This window comes from Lycium barbarum, chromosome 12 (assembly GCF_019175385.1).
Source record: "Lycium barbarum isolate Lr01 chromosome 12, ASM1917538v2, whole genome shotgun sequence".
NCBI classification, from domain to species: Eukaryota; Viridiplantae; Streptophyta; class Magnoliopsida; order Solanales; family Solanaceae; genus Lycium; species Lycium barbarum.
This window is the reverse complement of record NC_083348.1, coordinates 95,559,234-95,578,358: the sequence shown is the minus strand read 5'-3', so window position 1 is coordinate 95,578,358 and position 19,125 is coordinate 95,559,234. Positions and strand designations below refer to the sequence as shown.

Below are 19,125 nucleotides of genomic sequence, written 5' to 3'. Positions count from 1 at the left end.
TTTTTAATATTTAATTATATTCTCAACATATGTTAACCTCTATACTATTAGGATCGTGATTTTGCATTTTCACTAACACATTTAATTGATATAAAAACACATATTAAATGATGCAATGAATCATTGGTCTATTTTTTTAAATGTCTCATTACTCATATTGGAAAACGTCGATGTACGTTCAGTAAATATAAAAGGTTTAAAATAACAAAATGTAGAAGCAATGACATCAAATAACAATTTATTAATCAATCAAATATGATCAAAATAGCAACTACCATACTCTCAATATCATTTTAATTAATAATATGTTTTAATCCCAAGTATATTTTTGTCAAGTTTAATAAAACTTATTGACCATATTGATTGTGATGTTCAGTTCATCGAAATTTCAATTATTGATAAATGAGTAATCGAAAAGGCATCTTCTCTAACACCTTTTACTTTCTTTTAAGGTTTTGACGTATGAATCTCATGACCAACAAGGGTTGTAGTGTAGTGGCTGGTACTACTCCATCCTTAATCAAGAGGTCTCGAGTTTTAGCCTCCTAGGTACGGAGTCACCCTTGTTAGGGAGTGCTTTGCCCCCCAATGTGGGACTACCCAGCACGAATCCAGATTAGTTGGGTCCCAATACAAATATCGGACACAGGATGGAAAAACCACAAAAAATAAAAAAAGACGTATGAATCTCATGGTTGTGAGAGTATCGGTCCTTTGGATGTTACAAGATTTGTTGGTGTAATTATAGTCTATTGATGATTGTCTTTACATACAAAAAATTGATCTTTCTAAAAAAAATTATTTCTCCTAAAAAACTTTTAAAATGTCAACGTACCACACGAAAGATATCAATAAAAAGCAATCAGTGAATGACGGTTATGTGATGGATGTTGTTAGATGAAACTCGGGAACATGATTAGCACTTGAAAGACAGTCATACTATAGTATTCCGCTAACATACATTTCAAGAAGATTTTGAATAAACAAACTCAATATATTAGTCGTTTACCCCTCAGTTATATAAACATATCGATAGCGTGAAAAATATCATCACGTCTAGTATGTAATAATACACAAGATGCCCTATAAAATATGCATTTTAAGGTATAAGTCCTTCTTTTGGTATTGTTTGGGTGATATTTTGATAATGCAATTTTTCAACTGTATATCGTACATATATAATTTACAATAAATCATAATTTTATCTCATCTGAACCAAGGACATACTCAATATAAGCAAGGAGTTCAGCCAAAATCTCCTAAGTTATATGTAATCTTATATTGAAGTTAGTGTTATATGATATTATGGTTACACAACAAGAAAGCAAAAGCTTAGTGCACCCAATGCAATTTAATGGCCGATAAAGTTGGAAGAAAAATAATGATGATTGATTCGAATTAAACTAAGCACAAATAGAAAGTAATTTATTCCAATATTTACGTTAGGCTGAATAGAATTATTTAACTTTTTGTGTTAGTGAAAAATGCAGGTATTTAATTGGATAGTTGGGACTTGGGATGCTTTGAAGTTTGAAGTGCCTATTTGGATATTAAAAAAAAAAGGAAAATAAATCGTTACTTTGGAGCCCAAAAATAAATAGTAAGAGCCCGTTTGGATGGGCTTATAAGTTGGTCAAACCAACTTATAAGCCCTTTTTAGCTTATTGTAGTGTTTGGCTACCAACTTAAAATGCCAAATTTAAGCCAAAAAGTGCTTAAAGTCACCCAAAAATGAAAAGTTGGGAATCCTAACTTTTTTTTTGGATGGCTTAAAGCCATTTTCGTTGACCATGAAAATTACTTTTATATCCCTTATATTTTATTTTAATTCCTAAAGTATCCTCTCAACTAAAGATCTAAAATTCACATTTGTTCCTCGTTTCTTCTACAACGCAGCCTCCACCATCTCTGTTCATCATCTTCTACAACAACCAGCCTCCAAAACGGGCTCTTTCTTCACTCCCCCACTCACTCTCTTTCTCTCTCTAAAATTTCCCCAAATCGCTGAGTTCTTAAAAAATGTAAGGTTGTAAATCTAAAATCAATGTTGAAAATCGCTTGAGTTCTTCAAGTTTCTACTGATGATTTTGCTCTACAAATTGTAATTTAGCTTTACACTCAACTGGATATACTAACCACACAGTTGGTGGTCCAGCTGGTTGGTTCTACAACATTGCCACTAAAAAAGCTTCATCTGATTACTCTGCTTGGGATGCTAAATAGACTTTCAATCTTGGTGACTGTTTGAGTAAGTTTTTTGAGCACCCTTTTTGGTCTTTGTTAGTTCTTGATTTATGGGTCTAGTCAAATATGTATGGAACTTCTATTATTTGATACTCTAATTAACTTTTCCTAATGTTGCTGAGTTTTTGAGCAGTTTTAGGGAGAGAGAGATAGCAAGCTGATTTTTTTTTTTTTGATAAAGATTGCTCCTTTTTGGATTATTATGAATGGTGGAGCTGAATCTGCTTCTGTTTTTTTTTTTTTTTTTTTGGTTTTGAAATCAAGATTACTCCCTTTTGGATTATTATGATTGGAGGAGTTGAATCTGCTTGTGCATTTTGGGGAGATAGACTTGTTAATAAAACTTATAATCTTGGCTATTAGTAAAACCTGGAACTACTAGACATCATCTAAATAGTGACTGATTTGTGTTATGCCTTTATTTCGAGTATATTTATTGTTGAAATTTTTAAGAATGTCACAAAGGAGTAGTGAGTCCAGTGGTACCTTGAAGTTCCTGGATCCACCTTTGAGTCTAAGGCAATTACAGATTCTAGTGAAGAGTCTTGAGAGATCAGAAGTTTTTTTGACTTGCATTTGTGTGGTTCTTGTCGATTACTTGGAGATGTAGTACTTGATTAGGTCTTACATTCGGGGATCCTGAAATCCTAATGACTTCTGAGCTCAAGAATGCTAATTAATCAAATCTGCTTTTCTGCTGCTACATCTCCTCGCCCATGTCATGTTTTAGACTTCTTCGACCGGTAGAGTAGTTCAGTGGTACACAATCTTTGTGGTTGATAGATCTTGTCCTTTATTCCGTCCATTTATTTCATTCTCAGATCTCGAACGTTAGTACATAAATTAAATACCACTGGCTAGGGAAGTTAGAATATGTGTTGGATCATTGTTCTGATGAAGGAGGATGTGCTTTTAAGTCGAGGAAGACATCTTTATGGAGTAAAATGATGGTTGAAAAGTTTTGCTAGATTGCTCTTTCTTTCACGTGGTAATAGCATTGACAGATTTGGGCATTGTATAGAGAGTTCAATGTTCCCTTGACCTGTTCTACTAATGGTATAGTTGAATCTAACTGATATTCTTAACAAGAAAAATGAAACTAACTAAATTCTATTAATTTCCCCTCTACATTCTGCCGCCATAATTCAAACAAATGTCATAAATTATTGTTGTGTAAAGCTAGTTTTGGAAATTTTATGTAATTTGAGGAAAATGGACGTTGAACTTGCTTTTCTTGCTAGAATCCTCATGTGATATTTTAAGATGAAGTTATTTTAATTTGAGGAAAATGGACGCGGCTGCTGCTGCTGCGCCTGCTGCTGTGGCTGCTGCTGATTAATTTTGTTTTGGTCCTATGTACTATATGATTCAACACATGTAACCTTTAATTAATTAAAATGTGTGTTTTTTGGTCTCTATATCAAAGAAATATGTTACATTTTGATTATTTTTATAACTTTATTACCCTCAAATATGGATTAACAATACAAATTTAACAAAACTCGTGGATGATTAAATGTGGAACAATCAATAGTTCTGGTAAATGTGTGAATTTCACAAGCAAAATGATAAAGAAAAATATTAATGGCATTTGCCTTTGCCATCAGAGGATTATTCAGTTTACATGGATCATACTGTAGTTAAAAATGATACTTTTATAGTTAGAAAGGTTCTTGATAAGTTTAGTAAAGAGGATGTGAGAAAGATGAGGGAAATTTTGATTGATGCTATGCCTAAGTATTTGTATGCAAGATCTAATCAGGGATTAGGGAGTAGTAATGATGCTTTTGATATTGTTATTGATGAAGTTTTGAAGAGATTCAAGCAGCAAAGGGAACAAAAACAAATCTTGGAGTCACAAATCTTGGATTGTGAAATTATTAAAAGAAGATGCAGCTTCATATAATCTTGTGCAGGTTTAATACTCTAAGGGGTCGTTTGGTTTAAGGTATAAGGTGGTTTATCCCAGCACTAATTTTTATACCATGTTTGGTATAAGGTATAAATTAGTGCTGGGATAAATTTATACCTTGTACCAAACATGGTATAAAAATTAGTGCTGGGATAACCCAGCTTATACCTTCTTAACCCACTTATACTGGGATTATTTTATACCATCTTTTAGATGGTATAAAATAATCCCAATAGATGGGATAAATTAGTCCCGGGATTATAATCCCGGGACTAATGAGTCCTTAAACCAAACGACCCCTAACTAGATTGAAGTTTCACTAGTTAGAATTTGACAAGGCAATGAATAAAAAGAGGAAAGAAAGTACAATGAATGATTATAAAACCAATGAAGTAATAATATGCTAAAGAAAAAAGCTTTTAAAAGCAATACAATCACAGTACGTACAGTATCTTGGTTTTAGTGAAACTAACAACTAACAAGTGGAGTAGCCACATGACCAAAGAATATAAATTTACAAAAAACAATTAAATTTTAATATAATAAAGATGAAAGGCTTAAATCAAGAATGACCCAAAGTTTGGAGTATGGATATGACTGCTGCTGCTGCGGCTGCTGCGCCTGCAGATAAAGTGGAAGTGATTTTAAAATATAAATTACTTTTGATTTGAATTAACTTTAGAGTTTAAAAATCTTTTAAATCAACTTATTATGTTATTAACAACTTTAAGGGTATTTCAGTTATTTTGACAGAAAATAAGTGATTAACAGCACTTATTTACCAAACACATCAACAACTTATTTCAGCGTAAGCGCTTTTATCCAAACACTCAACTGCCCATCCAAACGGGACGGGCTCTAAAAAAAAATCATAACCCTGACAAAGGATAATTCCCAATTTTCCTTTTGCAGCCACTAATCAGCGGTGCAGTATATTTCATTTTTAACCAGACAAATAAAACATAGCAGCCAAGAGAGGAAAGGAAACCCTACCCAACTTGTCGTTTCCATCCCCTTCATCCTCCTCCTCACTCCATCGCCCGCCACGTGTTGTCTGTTTAAACACGATTTAGTGTTTGACTCCAGATCTCAATCCACCTCTGTTACAATTCTCGCATCTCATTGACCTTTTGGGATCATATTCGGATTTGGCTATCGGGTGAGTGTTTATACAATTATTGTTGGTTGATTGATGGATATTATAGTAATAAATTTGTTATTTATTCTGAAGATATAGTAGTTATTTTTTCAGATCTACGGTTCTTTCCTGAGGTAGAAATTTGTAGCGTGCGGATGTACTTATGTACTAGGCGTTGGAGGTTCTAATTTTACCGTCTTCGTTTCTAGCTCTGTGCTTATTTGTTGAGAATTTGAGGATGGGATGCCTGTAAAATTAATTCATTTCCGTTGGAATCAAATTGGGATTGAATGAAATTTCAGGCTCTTTAGTTAGTACTCCCTCTGTCCCAATTTATGAGACACTTCCTTTTCAATCAGTCCATGACACCTTTTTATAGTTAGTAACAATTTGACTTTAAACTTCTCATTTTACCCTTAATGAGATGATTTATGTCCACACTTAGCTATGGCTTGTTTTAGACAACAAGTTTCAAGAGTCTTCCCGTAGTTATTAAACACCGTGTCCAGTCAAACACCTTCACATAAATTGGGACAGAGGGAGTAATTATTTGGAGCTCAGTTAATTGGAAAATTTTCTGATGATCGAAGGTGCCTATATTAGATTGGATTTGAGGAGTAATTGTTGTGAAGTAGGATCGTATGAGCTCAACTCTTGGATGGTTGTTCGATTTTAGGTTGGTGGGTGCACAATTGCACCCGTTTCTCAGAGTGTGACAAAGCATAATATATATATATATATATATATATATATATATATATATATATATTTGGAAAAAATAGTTCAATCAGAAGTTCATTTAATTCTAGTTACAGACCTGTATGTTTTATTTTGCCTGTTAGAAAGAAAAAAAAAGAAGAGGAGATTTGTGTGTCTGTGTAGGAATAAATGTGTGATCTAGAGTTAATCAGGTTTTAGAGAACATCTAAGTTGTTGCCCCTAGGGCTCTAGTCTAGTGGTAAGAGCGTACCAGTGATGTGTGGATTAAGAGAAGGTCACACGTTCGGACCCTGTCGTAAACAAAAGTCTGGAATTTAAGTTGAGAAGGGTAGAGAGGTGGACAAGTTTCGAACCATGCGCCACTGATCCTTGAGAATTTCTCGATTATAAGAAAAAGGGAGAATATAGAGGTGGATCAGTTTCGAACCATGCGCCACTGATCCTTGAGAATTTCTCGATTATAAGAAAAAGGGAGAATATCTAAGTGACTTAAAATATAAAGTATTTTGTTTTGGGATGATCTGCGCCTAAATATAATTGTAGGATAACAAAGGAGTCATATATGTATTTTCTTGATATGTTGGTATCCTTGGGCCATAACTAATCCACTGAAGTTTAGACTGGATGAAAGGGGTGATCTCGTAGTTCTTGGTCTGTGAAGATGCGTTGTTAGGTGCTCCATTTTATTTTCCCAAGGGGAATCTTGTGTTCCAATAGAAGCAGAAGTGATGTGGATTATTCAAGAATCGAAGTCGATTTGCTTTATAAAAAGAAGATATCTTTCATTCCTTGTCTGCTCTGTCTTTCCAGTATTTTGATTATTTTTTAGTATTCTATTTTAGCGTCACAGCAATTAGGAATTGAGAATCTATATCTTTAGATCAAACAAGGGTCTAGCTGTTGGAATAATGGTATCCATTGCTATTTGAGCCCTTGTTGTTAGTAAAATTGGTGAATTAAGCGAAAGTATGGAAAGAGAGGGATTCGAACCCTCGGTAAACAAAAGCCTACATCTTGGAATCAGCTTAAGTATTCCTTTTTCTTTTTTTTTTTTTCAACTCATTTTATCTAATTTATATCTAATCTATTTTTTTGGCTTGGCTAGGTGGGATAGCTGAGCCATTCCCTTTTCTTTCGGATAGCAGATTGGGCAAAACTACTAAAGAAAAAACCCCTGTATAGCTTCTTCGATTTCTCGATAAAGAGCAATATGACCAACAGTGGTTCGAATGTATATAAAAAAGATTTGTTTTTTTAGACTTCTTACTATTAGATGGTGTCCATAAATCTCATAAAAAGTACCTTAAGTTTCTACTTGTGGACATGTACTTTTCTTGAATTCCTCCTTCCGAACATAAAAGAAGTCTTTCATGTATTTCAAGTCAGAAATGGTTAGACACCCAAGCATTAAGTGTAGATATTCCAATCTCATTGAGATCTGCATCTATAGTTAACCTTCCACGAAATGGATTATGTGCAAGTCATTAAGAAAAAACTATTTACTTTGAAGATAAGTACCTCATTCTTGAGATTGATGCATTTGGACGAGTGTGGTCTAAATGCAGCATCTGAACCTATCTTGCGATGTCACTTCTTATCTCTTCTACCAATTTATGTACTTTTTGCAGATTAATTGATCAGGCTAAATTGTTTTACTCATCTTGTAGTCTTAATCATGCGCACATAGGCCCTCCGGGATTTCTCGGTTATAAAAGGAAAATTAAAATGATGACTAATTTCTTCCGACTATTGGGTGAACAATGGAGGTGTTATCTGATTTGATACCTCAGTTTGTGTCTCTCTTTTTGCTTCTTTTCAAAATTATAATGCAAAATTATGCTTGAGCTAGGGATAGTAATTCCACTTAACCTCCAAACGACCCGTAAACGAACTTTATACGTAGGTCAATAAGCATTAGCAAATTTAATCAAAACAAATAACATGCCGAAGCGTGTACAAAGCCGTATTCCACCCGTTCAAAAACTCTCATATTTCTTTTGCTCCAAAGTACCACACAAGTGAGTGGGGCTGCATTTCAAGCTCTACATCTTGTTCTTCTCTCCTGAATACTGTCAACTATGCATCACATGCTTCACTATCTCTGATATTGCCTATTTTTATTGATGCAAATATGCAGTAAGTTGATGGATTAATGGCTGACTTGGTAAAAGACTCAAGGTCAACTTGAAGTGTTTATGGCGGCCTTATTCCTTTTTTTTTTTTTTTCTTTCCTATAATAATTGTGCTGTTCAGGTCACTTTCGTGCACCTCAAATATTCCACTAATACTTGATACCTCCCATCATTAGAGGTATGAGTAACTCTGACCAGTAAGACTTAGGTAGTAGATTGAAGATGACACCTAGCATATTTTTTCTTAACCCGGGTATAAGAGAGCTTTGCACCGCATTGTTGCACTTGCTAGGAGGGCAACCTTCTTATTATCAAGGTTATGTTTTACAAAAAATAAGGATTTGCTGGGTTTACCCTGTGCGCACCCGAAAGGTAGCAACTGCGGGTTCCATGTCATAAAAAAAAATAAAAAAATAAGGATTTCGTAGGCTTGATGGAGTACCAAGTTAATTGATTGTGGGCAATGGTTTCAAAGGACAGAGGATAGTGAAAGTAGTACATATTATTATATCGGTGGAGAGTCGAGTGTAATTTATTATGGCAGGTTGAATATCGAGATACGACAATACAATTTGGATTTTGGACCAGTCCTTCGTGGTGGCGGGTGAAATTGCTCAGCCACTGACATCAAAATGCAATATCTATTATATGCAATAGTTTCAAAGGGCTTTTCTTATGATAGTTTTGAAAGTCCATAGGGAAAGTAGAATAAGCAAAATTTTGAAGAGAACGAGCTCCTAACTAAAAGAACCATGAGTTTAATAGTACCAGTTTCAAAATTGGGCCATCTAGTTGAACCTTTTTTTTTTTTCAAAATTTTGATGCTAGAAACCGATCTAAACCTCTTCAAAAATGACCTATTCAAAATATTGGTTTCTGTACCTTTTGATTGGCATTCTTCGTGGATTGTGTGGATTGTATTTGCTACTGAGCACCAATCTATGGACATCCAAAATGCAAAGTTCACTCGGAACATGCTCTTAGTCCTTGTCTCCCTTATGATTTACATAGAGGAGTGATATGTAAGCACCTTCCTTGCAGTTATCCCGGGTTGCCATTGTTTAGTTGTTCTGATTATATATTTTAGTCAGGTTCCCAAGATGTGGCCTAGTGGTCAATGAAGTAGGTTGAGAACCATGAGGTGTCAGGTTTAGAATATTACTCCCTTTGTTTCAATTTGTTTGTCTTACTCGTCCTTTTTGTTGGTTTCAAGAAGAATGTCACTTTCTATATATATTAAGTGAACCTCTTTATACCCAACATCCTACGTGACATACTTAAGACCACAAAATTCAAAGGGAATTTTGGTACATTACACACAACTTAGTTAATACTACAAGATTCAAAAGTCTTCTTTATTTTCTCGAACTTCATGTCGAGTCAAACTAAGACAAAAAAATTGAAATAAAGGGAGTAGGTGATTTCTTCCCATCTGTCCAAGCCTTGGTGAATAGAGTTACTAGTACCTATACTGGTGGGAGATAGCAGGTACCTCGTGGAATTAGTCGAGGTGTGCGCAAACTAGCATGAACACTATGGTTATAAACAAATGATTTTATTTAAGTCAAGACACATGGACAAAGTAGTCAAGTCAAAGCTCTATCCTAGTTGCATACAAAGTCGCAAACCAGTCGCTAGGGAGAGATTGGCACTAGAACCGTACCAAAAAGATGAATGGTGTTTGAAAGATCCCAGAGAGTATTGGTGCCGAAACAGTTGCCAGAAAGGAGCGATGCATGAATGGTTGTTGTATATGAGTGATGCCTGAATGATCGTTCCGAGAGTAGTGACATCAATTGCTGGAGACAGGAATGGCAGCAACATCAAAAGGCGGGTGTCACATGTTAGCCAACACCGCCCATCGGCAACATAAGCTATCTGAGTCTTTACCAAGATTGTGGAGGTTCTGATACCATATGATTAAATAACTATGTACAAGAGGTTCCACTTGTATAGGAGTCTTGGACTACATACAGCATGGTAGGGAATTAGTATCTATATGCTAATAAGGTAAGTAAATATTCTATAAGTAAATATAGAGTATCTTAAGGAATCTTATTGAATATTCTATAAGATTTTTCTAATCTAATAATTACAATAACTTTAATTAGACATGCATGAATCTGGATGCATACGCGTGATATTCTAACTTTGGAATGCACTGTTGTCTCCTTATGTCGTCCACTCTCTAGATTGTCCAAGCATGGGCTTGCAAGGGGTGTTAGAGTCCCACATTAGTTGAGAGAACGCGTTGTTGTCTCCTTATATGATTTTGAGCAATCTTCGTCTCATAAGCTAGCTTTTGTGGTTGATTTAGGCTCAAAAACCATTTTCTTAACATTCGCCATATTTTTTCTCAGATTTCAAAATTTCACAACTTTAATGTGGTGGTTTTCCTTGCTAAAAACAACTTCATATTCAAACTCCAGCAACTCTGTTAATTTTTCCTTAAGCATCATATATTAGTCAAAGACGCTTATCTTTTGGTCTATTCATGTCACTTAAGATGGGATGGAGAAAAGGATATATTTGGGTATGAAGTTCTAAAGCATTGATGCAAGGTAGATACTATGTGAGGGGGAAAATGTGTGTGTTTTCTCTACTGGCGAGACAAACTAGCAGCAGGTAAAGGTATAAAATGAAGCAATATAAATTTTTCGTCTTATTAGTTACTAGTAATCTACCTCCCAAGGTCGGGGTAAGGCCCCACTTGTGGAATTACACCGGGTATGTTGTTGTATTAGTTACTAGTAACTTTTGACGATCCTTTCTCCTTTCAGGTTCTTTAAGGATCTTAAACTTTCTTTCTGCTGTAGCTTATTAGGATCTTGTGTTTCAAAATGAATTAAAGGCTTAAAGCTAGGTAGTTCGTAGGAGTAAAAATATTTTATTTGCAGGCACACAAGTCAAGCTGGTGGTGAGGCACTGATTGATTCTTCATTTTCTTTTCTTATCTACTACTGTTTGAGCCGACGTGTACATGCATAATAACGTTGTATCCTTTTTATATAGGGGATTGTCAATTTTACACCGAGAAAGTTCTAGCAGGAATTCGAGAAATTAGAAAATGGAGCTGAGTACCATTAAAGATGCCTTTGATCGTGTCACAAAGAAGCAAAAGGTTGCATCATCAAAATCTCAGGAAGTGATAGAGCAGATCGGTCAAGAAATAGAACAGGCACTGTTGAGAATGCAATCAACAAATGATACTGCATCTTTGAGTGAGCACAAAGCGATTCTTAGTGAACTAAAAGCCAAGTTGAAGGAAGTTGCTCCACTCAGTCAGTTGGAAGGAACACAAAGAGAACTAAATGTTGCACTAAGCAAGTACCCGAAGCTCCTTGAAAAGTCTCTCAATCCTGATATATCAAAGGCTTACAGGAATGTTGGTTCTGATATCCATACCGTTAACCAGATAATTGCCAGCCATTTCTACCGGGAAGGCCACTTTGATCTTGGTGATTGTTTCGTAAATGAGGCCAGAGAACCTGAAGCTGCAGGCCAAAAATCTCCTTTTCTGCAAATGTATCAAATACTTGAAGCCATGAAGTCTAGGAACCTAGAGCCTGCTCTGAGTTGGGCCACCACCAATAGTGAGAAACTTAAGCTGAGTGGATCTGATATTGAAATGAAGTTACATAAGCAGCAGTTTGTGGAAATTCTGCAGAAAAGAGGTAGAGATGGAGCTTTAAATTATGCTAGAACTTACTTCCCTCCTTTTGCCACCAAATATTTGACAGAGATCCAGAGGCTCATGGCCTCTATATTGTGGGCTGGAAAGCTGGATTCCTCGCCTTACTCGGATCTACTATCACCTTTCCACTGGGATAAATTGGCTGAAGAGCTTGCTCGGCAGTTCTGCAATCTCATGGGTCAATCCTATGAGAGTCCATTGAGCGTGACCATTGCGGCTGGTGTCCAGGGGTTGCCAACCCTTCTGAAGCTGATGAATGTGATGACTGGGAAAAAACAGGAATGGCAATCCATGAAACAATTACCTGTGCCTGTGGACTTGGACCGAGAATTTCAATTCCACTCTATCTTTGTCTGTCCAGTGAGTCGGGATCAGGCAACTGAGGAGAATCCGCCTATGCTGATGTCTTGTGGGCATGTGCTATGCAAGCAATCTATTACAAAACTGTCAAAGAATAACAGCACACGGCCTTTCAAGTGTCCTTACTGCCCCACGGAGGTTGAGGTCGGTCAGTGTAGACAATTGTTCTTCTAGTATGAATTGATCATCTCAGCGTTTGTATTAAAATCTTCTCGCTACCCCTCTTTATCTCTATGCTCTGTGAACTCAATTCACGTTCTTTCATTACATGGTTGATGGTACCTCTGACCATAGTGTTAATTGTGCTTAAAGCTGTTCTTGTCTATGTACTATGGTAAATTGGATGTAAATAGGAATTCTTTACCATTTCATGCAAATAATTTAAAATGCTCGTACAATCAGATGTTGGCCTTGAGTCTTTCAGTTCATATACCTACCTTGGTAAAGAAGGGTTTAGGAGGAAATAAGGTAAGTAGTAACTAATCCGAGATTGATTGATATACTGGATGAGATGAATTCTGTTTCTTTAACCCCACCCCTCCCCCCCAACCCCACCCCCTTCCCCTTTTCTTTTTCTTTGTGATATATTTTCTGGCGCAATGCGTTCTTTTTCCACTTCAGCGCTTAGTCTGTTGTTATATGCTAGTTTACATGGAGTAAACCAAATGTGATATGGACTTGAAGGAATGCCTGTGATATTGGTCGAAATATTTTTTAACAAGGCAAGCTGTTGATCGTTTGACTGGATTGAGCAGTCAGAATGGGTGTTTGGACAAACTTGTGGTTATAACACCATTTGGTTTCTCCTCACTGATATGTTTTTGGTTTGAATAACCAAAACAACCTTGGTTAATGGATAATTGTTCTTAGGAAGGTAATGATTTTTCTGGATAAACTTTCCATGTAAGCACATGACTTTTCAATGAGGTTTTAAATTGGAATATTTCCTTGATGATCTCTATTTCTAGGTTAGTAAGAGACAATTGTCTAATAACCCATCCTTCTCTTGTCTTTTCTGAGGAGACGATTCTTCAAAATAATCAAACACTTGCGAAGACATGATATTTCAGGAATAAATTTCCCTTTCATGTATAAATTCCCCTCATATGAGTAATGAAATATCTGTTTATTGGGACACGTCTCTTTAATGGTGTCAACTAGCTATCTATAAATAGCAGGACTCATCGTCATAAATTGTACTCCCTCAGTCTCAAAATATTTGTCATCCTTACTAAAAGTACTTATATCAAAATATTTGTCGCTTTACTTATATCAAAATATTTGTCGCTTTATTTAATCAAAGACAAAATCAAGTAATTTTTTACTATTTTACCCTTGTATTAAGTAGCAACATTTAAGAGGTTCTCACCATTGATGGAGTATATATTTATTGAGGAGAAATTACATGAAATATGTTTAGAGTATAAAATAGTTAAAATGCTACCTTATAAATGCTTTCTTAAAGAGCGTGTAAATGAAAAATGCGACAAATATTTTGAGACGGAGGGAGAAAATTTTAAAGAGTAAGTTAATCTCAGATATTTGTTGCCTAGATCTATCATCGAACTTATTCTCTAGAACATGAAGAAATTGATTCATCATTACTTGAAGTGCAACATTTTTAACGTCGTTTGTCCGCCCATTTATATTTCCATTCACTTGCTCATATTAAGTGTTCTCTATTTATTGGGACACGTCTCTTTGGATTCCAGATCTTAGAGATCTGGTGAAGGATAATACAGTGTTAAATTGGTTAAAAAAATGTGACAGTCCCACAAATAGAGAACATGATATGAGTATGAAGACATAAAGTACAGCATCAACGAACCATATAGTAATTGTTTTAGGTATAACCTTTCCCATTGGCTACTTTATCATATTTTATAATGACATATAAAGAAGTAAAAGTTGGTGTCTTTTCGATTCCAATGGAATTGTTTGGTTTGGATTGGTAAGAATTTGCCTAAAAGGGTGCAGATAAAATGTACCAACTCCAATAACCCCTTTTGATATTATAGTACTTCTCAAAAAGCTCTAACAAAGGTACGCAATTTCAGGGGAAGAGCACCAAAAAAGTAAAAGAAGTACTACAGTATTAAGCTTTTAGTCTCTTTTCCTACTTTATTAATGTAATTATTTACGTTCTTCTTAAACCTTTTTCTCATCTCTTCCTTTCATGCATACTTTCATTTGCAAAAAAGCTCTCTATCTTTTTTCCTTAGTTTTCACAAACGTATAGCTAAAGTCACGCTAACGTGGAATTTCATTAAGGTGCATAAATAGATCACTTTTTCTTGCTAATTTCTTGGGATTTTCAAGAACAGACGATTTATCTGGAAACTAAGTGGATTTGATGATTATGTGTGGTCCACGACTCTAAGCATGTGATTAAGCCTCCCCAGTTTTGCCTTTTGCTATTGGGATTAGAGAGCGGATATTTTAATAGTCCTCCTCTGTCTTTGGGTCATTATCTTTCAACTTTTTTTTACCAATTGATATTTGATGATGACTCTAAAATAGGGATGTACATCATGTCCTGTGTTTTCATATTTGGCAGCAGTGTAGAACTCCTTTGTCTCGTTCCACTTCTCACATATTTTGACCAATAAGTTCGGCAATGGGTATTAGTGAATCCCCTTTATACAAGTTGATAAATTATAGTACTCCCTCACTTCCTTTATTGGTGATATAATTTGACTCAAGACTAAAAATTCTAAAAAAAGTATGAAGACATTTGAAATTTATAATTTTAAGTATGTCATAATATTTGAGCGACTATAAAGAGTTATGATTCAACCCATGGTATAACATTTGTGTGGCTACGGAAATATCTAACCAAAGATAAAATGAGAGTTAAACATCAAATTATTTTTTAGATATAAAATTTTTATCGCTTGAAAAAGAATAATTGCACTTGGTATTATTCACCAAGAGGGAAATTGTATTTATTTGCCCATTAAATTAGTCCTGGAGTTTAGTGCAATGATTCAGCAGATGTGACGCCAAGATCAATAAAGAATCGTTGTGATTTGGGTATTCTGTGGAGTTATGTGATGAGCAACCAGGCTCCATGCATTGCTGTGTACTTCAACCAATACATTGAGTCATATTTATCATATATATAGTATTAAAGAGAAATTAAATGAATGGAATATAACACCCACCTTTCCAGTCCCTATTCTTGACTAATCCATCAGCTATTTTGTTTGATGCAAGACCAAAAGAGAGAAAATATCCTTTCATTGAGTCAGCTAAAAAATTATGCAGCCACATCAGTTAGCAAATTAAATCCTCTAATTAAGACTGTTTTTCCAGTTATTTAGGCACAGTAACAATAAATAATACATAGCCCATTCTTGTGCAATGGCTATTCCTTGAATTTCCAAAACCTATAAACTTTAAGAGAACAAAACAAAAAGATTAGAGAGACAATCACTGACACAAATTGAAGAAAGATTATTCTGTTCATCTCCATTTAAACATCATTAAACTCTCTACATAAGAAGAAGTTAAAAGAAAGGATTATAAAAAAGTTGGGAGAAATAAAAGACAAAAGCACAACATAGCTCTCTAAACCCCACTGCCTTAATCAATCACCCAAATGTGGGGTACCCACTTTGCCCCTTTCACTATCTGTTGTTTTCCTCTGCAGAAAGCGCCGAGCCGTCGGGTACCCTTTGTCGTTTTTTTACTTTTATTTTTTTCTTCATAATGGATAGATAGGCCCCTATATTTTAACCTATTTCTATAATAACAAAAAAAGGATTTACCAAAAAAAAAAAGAAAAAAAAAAGGAAAACCTAAACTAAAATCTTGCATCTTCGAAGCCGTGTAAATCACTGACTCTATTCAACGATTTTCTCATGATAGCCACTTTAGCTAGCCTTTCAGCGGCTCTCCAAGCTGATGTAGGTGTAAGCGGCTCGGCTTTATCGTCCTCTCTTTGTTGTACGTTTATTCTACGCCGATGCGGCTGCTGAGATTGAGTTTGCCTTTTGTGATGCAGCTCGGACAGCTCGGTTTCCAAGCCATGAAGGAATTCACCAGCCGAGCTAGAATTCGACTGAACCAACAAAGCTCGAGCCGAGGACAACATGTGGTGGGCCCCGGTTAAGTCGTTTCGCTCAATCATGCGCCGAGACTCAGCCACGGCTCGAGTCGAAATAAAGAGATCTCTAAGCCGTTGGATATTAGGTGTTGATGATCTAACGGCATGTGGACGGGGGACCAATAGAGCTTGTTCTTTGCAATGGATGAGCTCTTGAGTTGATGGGTCTTTGTAAGAACATTGAACGGACAAAACGTGGTGGGTCCCAATTGCTGACGTGGGAACTTTTAGTTCCACCAACAATTCCCTTTCTTCCTCTGCATAGAAATCACCGAGCCGAACTGAACCGGAACCGAGAGCTGATGGCCGGTTCGTGTATGAATAAACCGCTGCTACTTCAGCCGGTGCTGAACCGGACACGAACCCTAGCTGAACTCGAACATCTCGAACGACGACGTTTATGAATTTTGTGAAAACTTCGTCATTCGATTGGTTTACTCCAATTGAATGCACCGGATAGGTAGAGATGGTGGTGGTGGAGCGTTCATTTGGAGTGTCTGATAAGAGCATGATAGTAGCAACGGGGTTACGCTCTCTGCGATCTTCTAGAACCTTCGCAGCCTTTTTAAGGGCGTCGCTTGCACTTGTCCCTGTTCCATCTAGAGGCACAATAGCATCCACAATGCGACGTGCTGATCGCTTTCCGTTACTTGTCATTCTCCGTAACGGTAAAAGCCGTTTGGATGTTGTGGAGAAGGCAACAATGGAAAGCCGATCGGATGAGGATAGTGATGATGTTAATAACCTCATTGCACGTTTCATCATTTGGATATTTTGAGGTTTCATTTTTCCGCTAACATCAAGAACCATAACAAGATCAATAGGTGCTCTTCGTGCTGTTGTTGTTAACGCTGGTGGAGCTTTAAGTTTCAATATTATCACATATGTTTCGTAACTCCGGCCAACTGATACAACTGCAGCTTCAGGCAATAACCTCGCCTCGAAGTTGGTTAAATTTGCCGAACTACCCTTAACCTTTGCATCAACGAAAAAACCTTGAAATTCTTCAACCACATTATCTTCATCGTACTCATCGGATTCAGGTATCGGATTGAACCGAGCACCAGAAGTAGGTGACATGAGTGGCTCGTCATCATTGTACACCTTCAAAATAGGCCTTTCGTTTGTAAATTTAATATCTCTTTTTGCTTTGGGTGATGGAGATATAGATACTTCTCTAATGGTTTTCTCTTCAACTTTTAGTGGCTTTTGAGTATTATCGTGTATCGACAATAGAGGCAGCTCCTTCCATTCAGAGTTGCAAACAGGACATACAAGAGCAGTTTGTTTCCTTAACAGAGCTGCGATACATGGGAAGTGAAAACTATGAGAGCATTCAGCTGTGAAAATAGCAGTGCCTTGCCCAGTTCTCACCGTTTGTAAACATACGCCGCACTTTGTCTGCTATACAGGAAAAAAAAAACAAGTTAGAAAGGAATAAAAAAGGAACTTTTTGGCACACATAATTGTATTCTACTATGCAGAAATGTGTACAGAAAAGTGAACAGTATTAATCAGTTATTGGCATTACCTTAGGAAAGCGAAAGCTGGATTTGATAAGCGAAAAAGTGGAAGGGGAACGTGGGGAAGAAGGTGTAGAGCGGTTAAAAAACCGAGGGCTATTTTTGGTAATTTTGCATTGAAGCTTTGGACTTCCTGGAGCTGACGCCGCCGTAACAGTGGCGGTGGACGGCGGAGCAGCGGTGGTCCGGCAACGGAGTAATGAACTGGAAACCGGTGGTGACTGTAAACGTGGGGTTGAAGGGTTAGAGAAAAACCCAAATTTGGAACTGAGCTTTGGACTTGGAGTGCTTGGGTTTGTGTTCGTGTTGTCTTGCTTTTCTTGATCTCTTGGGATTGATGTACAAAAAGCTCTTCGCCATCCCAAAACCATTGTAAGTGCTCTGATTCTTTTCTTTTTCTGTTTTTTGTTTTTTGGTTGCTGTGATGATGATGGTAATGGAGAAAAAAGAGGGTTGGGTTTGGTTTTATGAAATGGGATTTGGTATTAACAAACCAAACAGAGGAAAAGACATAGTAGTAGTAAAGGAGAATTAAGATAAAGAAGAAGACAAAAACAAACAAACTTATGTTTCCTCTCCCTTTCTTTGAATATAAATCCTTTCTTCTTCTTCTTCTTCCTTTTTGCTCTTTCTGCAATGTTGCTTTCTCTTTCCTTTTCTCTCTCTTTGTATCAATCAGTATACACAAAAAGATCACTGCAAATGCTACCAAAAATACTTTAATGTGAAACTCAAAATCCCAGTGAGTCTCTTTTATTGGATTGCAGAGGCTTTTTTCGAGGTGGGAATATCTTATCTTAAAAAATAGGGAAGGATGGGGACCAAGCTTTAAAATTGTTTATAGAGTGGGATAATGTGGTAACCGGCAAATGGAGGTTTGCTTGAATATGGGTATAGGCAAGTCAACGTATTGGCTTTTACACTTATCTGCAGACTATTTCTATTTTCACGATTAAATAGGACTCTGTATGGAAACCAGCTCTGTCATGAAATCTCTCTCATTACTACTAGCCAACTTGCATCTTATTAATTCTTTCCATTGTTAGCTTTCTTTTTCCTACCTTTTCCCCTACAATAGTTTTCACCTTTACATCTTTTTTGCTCTTACCCACGTGACTCGCTTGAGTACAATTACAACATCTTTTTTACAGTATCTAAGATGGTAATTATAATTTGCGGCCTCCCATGAGTTGGAATAATTCTTACAGTGTCAATATGGATATTAAGTAGGCATGGGGCATAAGTTGGTTGATATTTGAGAAAGAAATAAAATAAAATAAAATAAGTTAAAGAT

General features: G+C 36.2%; 2 protein-coding genes across 4 annotated transcripts; one reads left to right on the top strand and one right to left on the bottom strand.

Annotated features, from left to right (window-relative positions):
• Positions 1-5,056: 5,056 nt before the first annotated feature.
• On the top strand, positions 5,057-12,601 carry LOC132621085 (protein RMD5 homolog). 2 transcript variants are annotated; one of them, XM_060335228.1, is made up of 3 exons: positions 5,057-5,315; positions 5,409-5,475; positions 11,159-12,601. In XM_060335228.1, the coding sequence occupies exon 3, from the start codon at positions 11,214-11,216 to the stop codon at positions 12,372-12,374; it is 1,161 nt and encodes a 386-aa protein (XP_060191211.1). In that variant the 5' UTR covers positions 5,057-5,315; positions 5,409-5,475; positions 11,159-11,213; the 3' UTR covers positions 12,375-12,601. The 2 variants fall into 2 exon arrangements, with proteins under 2 accessions (XP_060191211.1, XP_060191210.1); XM_060335227.1 differs by lacking the exon at positions 5,409-5,475.
• Positions 12,602-15,645: 3,044 nt separating this feature from the next.
• On the bottom strand, positions 15,646-18,751 carry LOC132623012 (E3 ubiquitin-protein ligase WAV3-like). Of its 2 annotated transcripts, none has more exons than XM_060337711.1 (2): positions 17,840-18,751; positions 15,646-17,712 (listed from the first exon to the last, which is right to left on the bottom strand). In XM_060337711.1, exons 1-2 carry the CDS (start codon positions 18,200-18,202, stop codon positions 16,006-16,008), a joined length of 2,070 nt encoding a protein of 689 aa, XP_060193694.1. In that variant the 5' UTR covers positions 18,203-18,751; the 3' UTR covers positions 15,646-16,005. The 2 variants fall into 2 exon arrangements, with proteins under 2 accessions (XP_060193694.1, XP_060193695.1); XM_060337712.1 differs by having other exon boundaries at positions 15,646-17,709.
• Between the last annotated feature and the right edge of the window lie 374 nt (positions 18,752-19,125).